General features: G+C 35.9%; 1 protein-coding gene across 2 annotated transcripts in view; it reads left to right on the top strand.

The window, feature by feature from the left end:
- LOC136848100 (filaggrin-2-like) overlaps window positions 1-12802 on the top strand; it is a 114572-nt gene that overhangs the window by 73425 nt on the left and 28345 nt on the right. Inside the window, exon 1 of one of the 2 annotated variants that reach the window (XM_067120307.1) lies at window positions 9541-9761. The exons of the other annotated variant lie outside the window; for it this stretch is intronic. Within the exon in view, the coding sequence (XP_066976408.1) occupies window positions 9726-9761 (36 nt within the window). The 5' untranslated portion in view covers window positions 9541-9725. Of the gene's footprint in view, window positions 1-9540; window positions 9762-12802 lie in introns of those variants that run through there. 2 annotated transcript variants of the gene reach the window in all.

The raw sequence follows: 12802 nt of genomic DNA, 5'->3' as shown, positions 1-12802 counted from the left end.
TTAAGAAAAAGTGGGAGTTAAAAAAAATACCAAGCAGCGAAGTTGCATGGGAGAAGGTGAAGAATAATCTTAATTAAAATATAAAGTTATTTTGCAAGGAAAATAAAAAATACGTTTAGTGACATGATGTCTGATGTGAAAAGTTTTGAAGACATGGTTGAGCAACATATTTGAGCATACTTAGATGGGAGAGTGACTTGTTTGGCATAAAAGTAAAGCTGAGACAAGGTTATGTTATTTGTACATAAGAGTTTTAATATCCTTATGGATGGAGTTACGTGAGAAATCGTATAGGAGAAATAAGCCCTAGTTACTAAGTTGTAGGGCTATAAATTAGCAGTACCGATTTACGGATAATGAAGAGAAACTACAGATACTACTCAGATTTTGAAAGTTTTCACAACAGGGGAAAGTTGAGAGCAAGTATGATCCAGAGCCAGGTAATATGGGCAAATGGAAACCAAGTAGTTGGAGAAACCTGGAGACACTATAGTGGATAATTTTAAGATGACAAAAGAGGATGTGACAGATCAGGTGAAGAAGGGAAGGCATCAAGGCTAATCGGATGTCTTTGAAAGCCAAGGTTGGGATGTATGGTAGGATTGAACCAACGTTCTTATTAGGAAGTGAAGTTTGAACATGATGGAATTGAAATTTAAGCTGCTGTAGTGAATTTGCGCCTATGTGGTGTAAGAGGAATTAAAAGAGTGAGAAATCTGAAGATGCAGAAAGTTGTGAGAGAGTGGATTAGTGTGTTCTGAGATAATTTGGGCATTTGAAAACAGAATAGGATAGGTCAGTAAAAAGAATATAATTAATAAGTATTATTTGGTAGGAGGCGAGAAAGACAGCAAGGGCTGGGTAAATGATGTGAGAGAGTTATTGGAAAGGGAATGCAATAGAGATGAATGGCCTAGTGTGTGATTGTGTGTGTATGTGTGTTTTGTTAGCCGTCCTTAAAGGTATATGAGGCGACAATGTTCGAGTTTTCTGCATAGGGCCCTTAATAACGATTTAGCAGTAATGAGTGAATGTGGCTGTAACCGATGTGTTGTTTTCTATCTGGAGCTATACTTTATTGAAGAATTATTATATATATATATATATATATATATATATATATATATATATATATATATATATATGTGCGTGTGTGCGCACGCGCGCGTGTTTATTTGTTCATCTTTATTTGTAGTTTTCAAAATATATGTTGCTCCTACTTAAATTGATTTTATTCCATGTGATTTCTGCACCTCATTAATGATAATAATAGTAAATAACTATTACTTCATGCTACATGATTTCAGTAATGCACTGGAAAACGTTTGATGTTTGTTGTTGGCCAACTTTTGTTCATTCGACATGGTAAGACTTGCTCTGATTGCCAAAGAGCTTTGTTTGTGGTCTTTCCCTTGTTTTGGAGGGTGAAGGTTAAAAATCAGTTCGATGCCGAAGTACTACGTTCGATTATTTTTTATGTACCTCGTGGAACTCAAATTTTAAGCAATTTTAGGCAGTTTGTAAATCAGTGTTCCTTTCACGAATTCCGTATTCTAGCCTCTGTAGAGTTTAGGGCGTAACAGAACTTTCATTCCGTAATGGAAGTTTAAAATCAATGTTTTCCATTGCGAAGTCAGTGCCCTTATATTTAAGAACCTTCTCTGAAATTTGAGTTAAATAGTTATATATTTACACTAACATTTTGCCCTGTTTTTGCCGCCTCTTAAAGGCGTCTCAGTTGCATAGAAACACGCCTTTTGAATGAGGGAGTTCAAATTTTTCAGGAAAATAGATTAGAAAACAGCACTTTATTCCATATCTAGTAACTGAAAGCTCGCATGTAAATGTAGTTGCAGTTATTTACTTGGCCAAAAACATTGGTGTATACGTTTTACGATCACGTAATGCATACGATCAATACAATAGCAAGCCTGAAGAGCATTTCCGTAAGCGCGAACAGGAAAACATACACTGCTACTGGATACTATATCAAAGTTTTTGCAATCTACTGTTTTGGCAATATATATATATATATATATATATATATATATATATATATATATATATATATATATATATATATATATATATATATATGTGTGTGTGTGTGTGTGTGTGTGTATGTGTGTATGTGTATATTATATATATATATATATATATATATATATTATATTATATACACGTATTATTTTTTTACTTTGCACAAAGTTGCTAAGATTGTGTTCGTTTTGGAAATTGTTAAGGAGACCAAATGATATTTTTAATTATTTCTTAAGATTGTCATTTGTTTAATTTATTTCCGTAATGCATTACTCTGCATTTTTTCAGAACGATTTTATTTTATTTTTTATTTTTTTAGCATTTTGACAGTAATGTTGCTATATTTGTATTTTTTCTATTTTGATTTATTGATGTACTTTCCAGTTTGTTTCTTCATCTTTTTCCACTTATTATTATTATTGTTGTTGTTCAGAAAAGTAGCATTCATATGGAACATGCCTAAAATTCGATTAAATTTTGAAGCACCTCTTTCACAAAAAAGAATTCCTAAAGTGAAAAAAGACAAAATTTAGAAGAAATAACAGATAAATAGGTAAAGATGGATCAGCAGGCAGGTAAATACAGAAATTCATAATAAAAGCTGAATAAGTCAGAATAACTCAAGTGTTGAGTTGCAATAAATTGTAATATGACAGCGTGTCATATGCGCAAAAGCATGTATTACTTACTACGAGTAATTCTTACAGAACTGATGTATGGATACTGGTGCCTTAGTATCCAGTGCAACATCATGTTTTGCATTTGAAAACTTGGTTCAGATATATTGTATTGCTCGAGGTATATCCATGATTGTATTTTTTTTTTTTTTTTAGTTTCCACCGTGCAGTTCCATAGAAGGTATAGGAGAGATTTTTTTACCGGTAAGCTTTCCCCTTACACGTTCTTTTAAACAACGATCACTTGAAGGGATCAAATAGATAGAAAGTATATGAAGTACAGTATGAAATAAAAAAAAAAAATCCAGGAAGTGCAGACGCATTAACGCGCACCATCAGAAAATAAATAATACAGTACAGTACAAGAAAATATTCAACGCGCATAACACATAATAACTCACAATTAGAAAACGAACAGAAGCCATATAAATATAGAAAATTCTCCTTCGGAAAGGTAAGTAAAATGTCACCCCATGAAAAGCTTGCCCGTAAATTAACTATGTATACATACATTCGTTCATTTATACCGCCTTCGACAATATGTACAATATCCCCGCTTGAGTGAAACCAAAATCAGATAACTACCGGACCGGAATCACAGTTAATTTGATCGTTAATTAGTTCGCGTAAACGGGCATAAGGGATTAGCGTTGTAAGGGGCAAGTTTTGGGTCATTTCTTTATTATGGCATTTGTATATTTATGTAAAGGTGTATATTAAGTTTTTTATGTAAATAATGTTTCAGTTGTTTGTTTATTTCTAGGAATAAACGCTTTGTTGTGAGTAAAGTTATTTAAGAGTACTTCTATGTAAATATTTTTTATTGTTTTGTTTGTATATGGATTTAGTTATGAACTTATTTTGGCATTATTTTGATATCAGGACAGTTCTCTATTAATGCTTTTTTATTATGATAACATCAGCAACAAAGAAAGGCATAGACTATAAATGATCAAGTTATTTGTTTGCATTTATTTCATTACTTAGAAGTTAGCAGTTAGATTTGTTGCCGTTTTCAGGATATATGCTGTTCATTATTATTATCATCATCGATAGTATTGTTATCAGCATCATAACAATCACTGATATAAACGCTGTACGAATTGCATTATTAGGCTATTTGTATATCTATCAGCGTCAGAAATTTTCTTAAGCCTTGATTTAGCGGCAGTCGAATGAGTGATATAATTCAATAATTGAGTATTACTAAGTCTACAACCATGGCTGTTTTGACACCAGTTCGTAATGGATAAGAATATAGTGTTTCGTGTGTTGTTTCATTTTACAAATCTTGGAATGGATTAAAATGTCATTTCTATTCCATCATAAAATTATCGACCTTACTCAGTTCTCCTTTGCTGAAAATGACATATTTCCGGTCGGAGTAAGAATTCTTTATTTCTTCGTATCGGTAGCTGTAATCAGTAAGTAAGGGTATATCAACAGCAAAATTAATGTACGATAATAATTATCATCTAAAAATTCGCCAGCGTTTTTAAATTATTGATACCTGCCTCTCGTAAACCTGTAGGTATCGGCATCAATAGTAAAATTACCAAGTAACCGTTCTGCTTTTATAAATTTATGTACTTATAATATAAAGGCAAAACAGTTCTGCTCTAGCGAAATGTTGGCTACCTGTTCAGAACGTGTAAATAGAACTGGTGCATTAGCCCTACGTTTTTAAAATAGCACTGATAATATGAAGGCAAAAAGCTTCTGCCGAACTATTTGTCTAGCTACAGCGAGGTTTTTTGCCGAACTATTTGTCAAGCTACAGCGAAGTGGTCACATGTTCAGAACGAGTAGATAGAACTGATGCATTAGCCCTACTTTTATAAACTACCACTAATAATATAAAGGAAAAAAGGTTCTGCCGAAATAATCGTCTAGGTATAGCGAAGTGTTGATGTTACATGTTCAGAACGTGCAAATAGAACTGGTGCATTAGCAAAAACGCACTGCGACATAAGTCGGTAGGAGGAGACCCCTGTTATATTGCGAGTGATGAGTGACTGCAGCATGTCGTATGATACTGAAGTATGATCGATCCACTCTTAGGGTGCAGGTGAATTATTTCACCTGTTATTAGGAGCCGTCTGCAACCGAGAATTCTTTGTGTAGTGGTTGAAAAGGAATTAAGTTTAGGATTCTCTTTGCGCGCACTCCATGATGACAGGTCAAGGTAACTTACATATGGATAGGTGAGGGATTGGCATAACACCTCCGCCATCGGTGACCGACTTGATTGCAAGGCTGGTGTTCACTGAGGGTTGCAATGTGATTACATTATAATTTAATGCTATTGATAGCAGAGAGAAGTGTGAAAAGGAGTTTCATGCCATGGGCAGACTCTTACCATTGTAAAATCGCAGTTATATTGCGTTTTGCTGAATTTAATGAAGAAGTTGCTGACGGAATCTCCTTTTGTGGGCATACTCGTCCTACTAAAATACAAGAGTGAAATCGCTATATATCTCAAGCGATTTGAAGTTGGTTGGGGAAGTGTTTATTTTTCTGTGTGTAGAACCCTTTTTCATTTATCAAATCGGCACACTGTCAGACCACCTGAGAGAGAGAGAGAGAGAGAGAGAGAGAGAGAGAGAGAGAGAGAGAGAGAGAGAAGACCGTCGTCTTCGGGGAAATGTGAGAAATGGACGAATTTCCTCTCCGGGGAAAAGCTCCATGAAGTGGTTGGGATTTAACTAAACGTGAGCCGTTCTGACTAGGAAAAAGTTGCTCATTATCTGTAATGACGACGAAAGCCTTTGTGTCTCTTTCAAAGCGGCCTCTCATCTTGGCTTATCTCAGAAGTTCTTTCCGGGAAATATTTCCATGTCAGTTCTGTACCTCTGATTAGCGTCGTTCGATAGCGCTATGAACCCGTAGAACTTGTGATTCCATTTCTTTATAATTTGAAGTAACCGAGACGGGGCTTCGGTTTTTTTAAACGAGATCAGTCGCCCTTTTAAAAAGGAAGGCTAATGATCAGGAAAAAATAGAGGAAGAAAGAGAATTCCAGTCTGGAAGTGAATGATATGGTTGACTGATTCAAACCGAATGAGCCTCGAGTTAGCGACTTCCACACAGTATAGCGTAGTATATTTTCTAGGTTCAGTGTTTGGGTGGCCTAAACTCCTACCAGACACCACTCTTGCACACACCAAATAATGAAATGAAAATGTGGTTGACGTGGTCCACTTAATGTACACAAACTGTATAAAGAAGTAAAATAGTCCTCGGTTAATAGTGTTGAAGTTAGGTGGTTAGTTCTCTATTATAATTGAATTCGCACAATTTTTTTATTCATTAAACTTTTGCCGCTAATGTTGTGGGTAGTTTCCAGCTCTTAGTTTTTTCGTGGTAATTAAATTGAAAATCCTTGTTGAGGATGTGGTTTTAAGGATAAAATGTTATTTTGGTAACATTTCCTGGTATTTTTGTTGTAGATTTGTGTTGTTTTAGTAGATTGTATTTAGTTGTTCTTTTACGGTACTGCTAATCGGTTAATTTGGTTGCGCATTGTAATATATAGCTGTATATGTATACGAAATCGTTGCTTTTTTGCAGTCAGGAACTGTAATATGTTTATTTTCAAGGTACGGTTTGTTACTCGACGTTAAAATGTAATGGGCAATATCCAAAGATATTGGTTATGGGGTGTCTGAGTATGTGTATCGTGATTAATTTCTGTTGTAAGAATAGTTATGTTTTGTACTTCGTATTTTATATTTTAATTTGAATTAGATTTTATTGTGTATTTGTACACCAACATGATTAGATGTTTCTCTCGTTGATTTTGTACTTGCATTGAGTGCTTTAGAAATTTCAGGTTATCTGGGGTAAAATGATTTGTTCAGATTTTCCTAAAGCAACCTTTAACCATTTTGGCTGTTAAAAGCACGCATCATGGTGGATGAGAAAGAATTTAATGTATATATATATATATATATATATATATATATATATATATATATATATATATATATATATATATAATATATTAAATGTTCATGTGATTACTTGCGCCTTGTTTCTCATATTAATGCAGTGTGTCAGTATTCCCGCTTTGTTGTATTACATTTCCTCTGCTCTGACAGGATTTGGCGAGTGCATGTGGCAGGGAAGGTTGAACTTTCCTAAAAAGCTTTAAACCCGTTACCTGGTCGTTAGTCCAGGTAATAAATGAATATTATCTGGCTTTTTCACTTCATTCATTTCCTGCTGTTTCCTCTCGTGTATTACTGTTTATATAGAACATTGTTTTCTGTACGGTTCACCCTCAAAGATGTTAAATAAACTAACATGCCATTTTGATATGCAAAACCCTTTGCGTGTTCTCTCACGTGGTATTAATGTAGCGGAAACGAACTGGGTAACCAATGACGTTCTTGAAGAGAATTCAGACAAAACCGCATGCTGTGATCATTAAGGATTTCTGATATGCTCACCTTCTCCTTTTTATTTCTAGTAGTTCACTGGGGAAATGCGCTTGTAGAGAAGAAGCGTCAGGTATATGTATCCATATGAATTAGTATTGAAAACTCGTTTGAAATTCTTTTTGTGTTTGTTAAGGAGAAATTGCTCAACACTTTAGGCTGCTGACTTTTTACTTTCTTTTTCTTTTTCAAACGTCAAGTTATCTCTTAATCCCTGCCTGTTTATTTGCCTTTGACCAAACGATTTCAGGGCTTTTTCACAAATGTCTGGGATTGTTGTGAACAGCATAAGAAGCTGTAATAGAAAAGGGGCGCAGCCATGGGAAAAACGTAATATAAAATGTTTCTTTGTAAATTTCTGCTCACTATGACCACGAGAGAAAAGTGTATTTCTCCAATCGTAGGAGAAAATTCGCGAGAAGTAAGTGCGTCATTTGGCATTGTGATATGGGGCGAAAGTTATCAATACTACCAAAAGAGAAACGTAAAATCGAAGGTCAATTTAGATTGATGACCGACGGGTGATTTAACTCCGTAAGTTTCCTCCTAGTATCGGGAAAAGAATAGGGCGACAGAACGAAAATGGCTGCAGTCGATAAAAGGAAATGGAGCGGACCGCTTCTGAAATGGGTAATTCGTAATTGGAATGAAGTGGTTGGGAAATGGGTCGCGCATTCCCCCGCAAATGGGCCCGTTCGACGCCGTTGGATGTCTGGGTGTAGGGGGGTTGGGGGCGTGAATGCTCTTCAGATATTGGTGTTCTTTTGCCTCTTGCGAATGCTGAAGCCTTTTTATATTGGCAGCTAAGGTGAGCATCCGTAATATGTATTGTTAACAACCTTTCAGTTTTAACAAACTGATTAGAGCTGATTATTAGGTTGTTCTACATTGCCAAAAGATTATAAAAGCATTAAAGCCGCTGTGTTAACAGCATTTAAATTGTGGGTGGTTTCCTGAAATAACTTCTTTTTTGAGAGTAATAAATATTAACATTTTTTGAATGAACTTTAATAATTATTTTAAAGCCTGACATTTTAAATAGCCGACTGACGTCATGTCCGCTACTTGTTATATGATGTTAAAGAGAGAGAGAGAGAGAGAGAGAGAGAGAGAGAGAGAGAGTCATCAATGAAGCTTGAAGCGTGAGAAAAGTAGTCGCCTACAACATTTTAACTCGGTCAGTCTCTCTCTCTCTCTCTCTCTCTCTCTCTCTCTCTCTCTCTCTCTCTCTCTCTTATTTCTTGTGTTTGTCTTCAATTTCGATTTTAACTTTTAATTTAATTTTATAATAAATCAGGGGGACTTTTAATATATATATATTTTTTAAAGATTTGTGTGTTCTTTTGATAGCTATTGTTCATTATTTGTTTTAAATTTTTCCAAATGGTTAATTTCACTATCCAATATACTTATTACCGTAGTGCCAGGTAGTCTTGTGGGATTTCCGCCCTCCGTCAAAACAAAATGACGTAATTAACTGATTTTCCTGCGTGTTAAGCTTCGGTACCAGTAATTTACTGATATCCTTTGCTGATTTTGATATGTTGGATTAGCACCGCGGATTAATCCTGTCTGGATTACGATAGGCAAAAAGGATTGATGGGCTTCATTTGCTAATGACGTTGAAAGTCAGCCCTGCAGGTGCCATCATTTTGGTTCACTTATATGGTTAGAGTATCTCGTAACCATTCCATCTAATATTTCTCTTTCAGTCTTAATGGTTATAATGCCCTTGTTATGATATTTACGATACGACAAGGACTATGATAAATAACGTTATATTCATAATGTTTATGATTTATCTTATTGTCGGGTCAGGGTCTTAGGGGGGACCAATTCCGCCAGTGCACCGCATTACTGAAGGTTCTTAGTTGCAACCCCTTTTATTCCTTCTACTGTAACTTTGTTCATATTCTCTGTCTTCCATCTTACTTTCCACCCTCTCCTAACAGTTGTTTCATAGTGCAGCTGCGAGGTTTCCCTCCTGTTACCCTCTTAAAACCTTCGTTACCCTCAGTTTCCCTTTCAGCACTAATTAACCTCATAGGTCCCAGCGCTTGTCCTTAGGCCTAAATTTTATATTCCATTTCATTCAGTCGGGTCTGTTCTCTGATGCGTATCACAAACGTAAAATTTACCGTTTTAAGTGACGAATAGAAAAAGGAAACCTGCAGATTACATGTCCAGAGAGAAACTTTCTCCTATGAAAACAGATCATTTGTGAACTCTCCAAAGATATAGATGAAAGAAACAGAAAATACGAAAATGTGCTTGTGTATCTAATGGACACCTTTCGTAAAACACGAAATAAATCTAAAAATCATTATTTATTGATTGGCGGAAACTAATCGCAATCGACGCCATCGTTTTTAAGAAATTGGAAGGGTTTTGTCGCCGTAATTTAAGCTCATGCATGAGGAGAAGCACGAGTCGAAAGCCTCGGGATGCCATGACGTGCGGGAGTATTTAAAGAGGTGGGAAACCCACTGGCGAGCCAGTGGGTGGGGCCCGCCAGGACGGTGAGGTACCTATTTCGCTTGATCATTGCGCTTTTCCCCTTCGGCCATTGATGGCTGTCGTAGCAATAATGGCTCATAATGGATCGGTAAGTGACTCATGCGTCTCTCTCTCTCTCTCTCTCTCTCTCTCTCTCTCTCTCTCTCTCTCTCTCTCTCTCTCTCTCTCTCCAGGTCTTAAAGTATAGTGGTTACACTTTCAGATCACATTTGAGAAGACCCCTTTTAAGATCTTTGCAAAGAATTGTGATCTGGGCATCTATGAAACGCTTGTGAGTTCTGTACTTGGTGGCTTGACGATTGTTGTGGCTTGCAGCATGGTGGGGAAAGAAAAAATATAAAAAATGTATATTTGCTTATACTGCCACACGACCGATATTTTTCTCTCACATATAGACAGTTTAAGAAGTCAAAGCCTTTGCTGGTTCAAGACTGGCCTGTTTCAATAAGAACATTATTTCTTTACTACTGGGGCCGGGGGCAGGGGTATATCAGAAATCAAAGAAGGCTCGAATTTGCTTATGGATGAATTCACAGTTTTTTGAGGTGGAATGAATAATGAAACACCACGTTATGTTGAGATCACCGGAGAGATGATTTTAGTTGAACCTGAAATAATACCTCGTGTACTAACAAGATTAGAAGTCATAGCCAAGGTACCAAAGGTAGGTGACCTGACTTAATGTGGTAACTATAGAGCCATGGCACTTGCGTCGGTTGCAGTGAAAATATGCAGTGTGCATATTCTGAAAAGGCTGGAGAAAGAAATTCTTTTCAATGCTTGGGGATGAACAAGCTGGTTTAGAAAAGGCAGGAGTTACATAGTAAAAAGCAGTGTATGGAATTTAAAAATCCACTTTTGATGACTTGTTAATTACAAGAATGCATGTGACAGCGTTTTCAGATCAATATTATGAAAGGTATTGCATCACTAAGGCATTTCTGTTGAATATGAAAAGCTAATTAAAATTATCCATGAAAGAAATCGACAGAAAATTAATGTTCATGGGGTCTTGTCGGGTAAATTTTTAATAAAAAGGTGGGGGGAGGGGGCTGCTGCAAGGGGATGTTTTCACCTTGTTGTTTGCCCATATCATAGGTTTTGTAATGTAAAAAGTGGAAGGAGATGGATGAGACGGCTTACATTGGAGTAACGAGAGAAAATTGACTGACAGAATATGCAAATAATTCTCTTAAAATCATTATAATTCCACAAGATCTACAAAGCTCGTTTAGTAGAATTCATTATGTATCCTAGAGGAAAGGGACTCAAAATATATTAAGAAAAATATATTAATTATTATAGGTTCTCGTGAACTGGAATTTATTGTAAGACTTAAAGAGGCCGCTCAATATATAAGTTGAATAAAATCATGAAAATCAAACGGGCGGAAATTGCACACGAAAGTATGCTTACAGTCAAGTGTAGTACAGTCTATATCTGTACTCCCATGAATTATGGTATGGCACTGAAAATATATCTTAAAGACTCTGTCGATTTGAGAATAAAGCTTGAGAAGAATATTAGGAATCAGATGGCGGGAGAGGGTGAGAAGTGGTACCATAAGGGAAAATTCGGAAAATCTCTATGTAGATGACAAAATGATGAAGGTAGATGAAGTTGGCTAGGACATGTTCTTCACACGGCTGGGAGAATAATAATGTCAGCTAGGCTTCAGCCGGCACCAGAAAGGTTGGAAAGCCCAGATCTACTTGGACGAGAAGTGTGAAACTGATTGCTCGAGATGATTGCAGATTTGTGAAAGACATAGCACAGTAAAGAAACGAGTGGAAGAATTTCAGAGTCCCTTTGCGTAACTCGGCGTTGGAGGCGATAACGATGATAACTCTCTCTCTCTCTCTCTCTCTCTCTCTCTCTCTCTCTCTCTCTCTCTCTCTCTCTCTCTCTCTCTCTCCTTGTCCGGTTTTCTGTATCCGATATTAACCAAGATTCCTTCCCCCTTTTAGGAATTTTAATGAAGATACATTTTTATGTGCACTTCAACTTAGTCATTTATAGACCTTCGGGTATTTTGTTTCTCTCTCTCTCTCTCTCTCTCTCTCTCTCTCTCTCTCTCTCTCTCTCTCTCTCTCTCTCTCTCTCTCTCTCTCTCAAATGCATTAAGTCATCTTTAGTTTCCACCCTCTTTATTTATTAGAATTATTGTGAAATCGCCTCAAACTTCTCATTGTGTTTATCTTTTCGTCCTTGAAAGGGGGAGATTATTTACGTATTGTATTTTGTATTTATTATTACCTATAAACATAACATTTTAACTCGACGCTAACATGTGAATTACAAATTTCAGGAAGGGAGCACATGAAAAAGAAAAACAAATGAATAAATAAATGAAAACCTCTTATTGTAATTGCTGTATGCGTCAATTGTCACAGATAATAGGGAAAATTATTCGAGGAAAACGATTAATCTTTGGATAATGATGTAAATATATACCGTAATCCAAAAATGGCTTTCTTAGAACTTTATGACTACTGTCTTACTGGAATTCTCTTCGTTCTGTTTTTCTTTCTTCGTAAGCGCGTTAATATTAATTATGTTATTAGAATTCTTCATTATTTTAGTGAAGTATTTGTTTTTGTCCGCTTATTATTATTATTATTATTATTATTATTATTATTGTTGTTGTTGTTGTTGTTGTTGTTATCATTGTTATCATCATTATTTTCACGGATTACACTTTTTAATTAGGTCTTAATGAAATTTGATAAGAAAGCTAGAAAATAAATATGATGGATACCTCTCAATATAATAACGGTCCAAGCGTATCCCCCCCCTTCCCCGAGGCATCCAGGCATATCCTCGGAAATGGCGGACTGGGTAACGTGTAAGTATTCATTTAGCTCGTTTTCGGAGAAATGGTAAAACCGGAAGTGATACAGTTTATTTCAGTCGACGACTTTCGCCCATTGGCTCGAATGAGCATCAGAGATGTGTTTGAAACAAAGATATGTTAAAAAAAAAGTTCATAGTGCTTAAGATAACAAGGGGCAGGTTTTCTATAGGTTCTTCGAAAATTTCAACTGTCATAGTACTTTTTGGACACTGAAAATTTCTCTGGTTTGGTGAACTTTACCAGTCATGGACAGTACCCAGATTTCTAGTTAATGT

This window comes from Macrobrachium rosenbergii, chromosome 18 (genome assembly GCF_040412425.1).
Source record: "Macrobrachium rosenbergii isolate ZJJX-2024 chromosome 18, ASM4041242v1, whole genome shotgun sequence".
Lineage (NCBI taxonomy): Eukaryota > Metazoa > Arthropoda > Malacostraca > Decapoda > Palaemonidae > Macrobrachium > Macrobrachium rosenbergii.
Note: the sequence above shows the minus strand (reverse complement) of the source record. Positions and strands in the feature narration are given on the sequence as shown.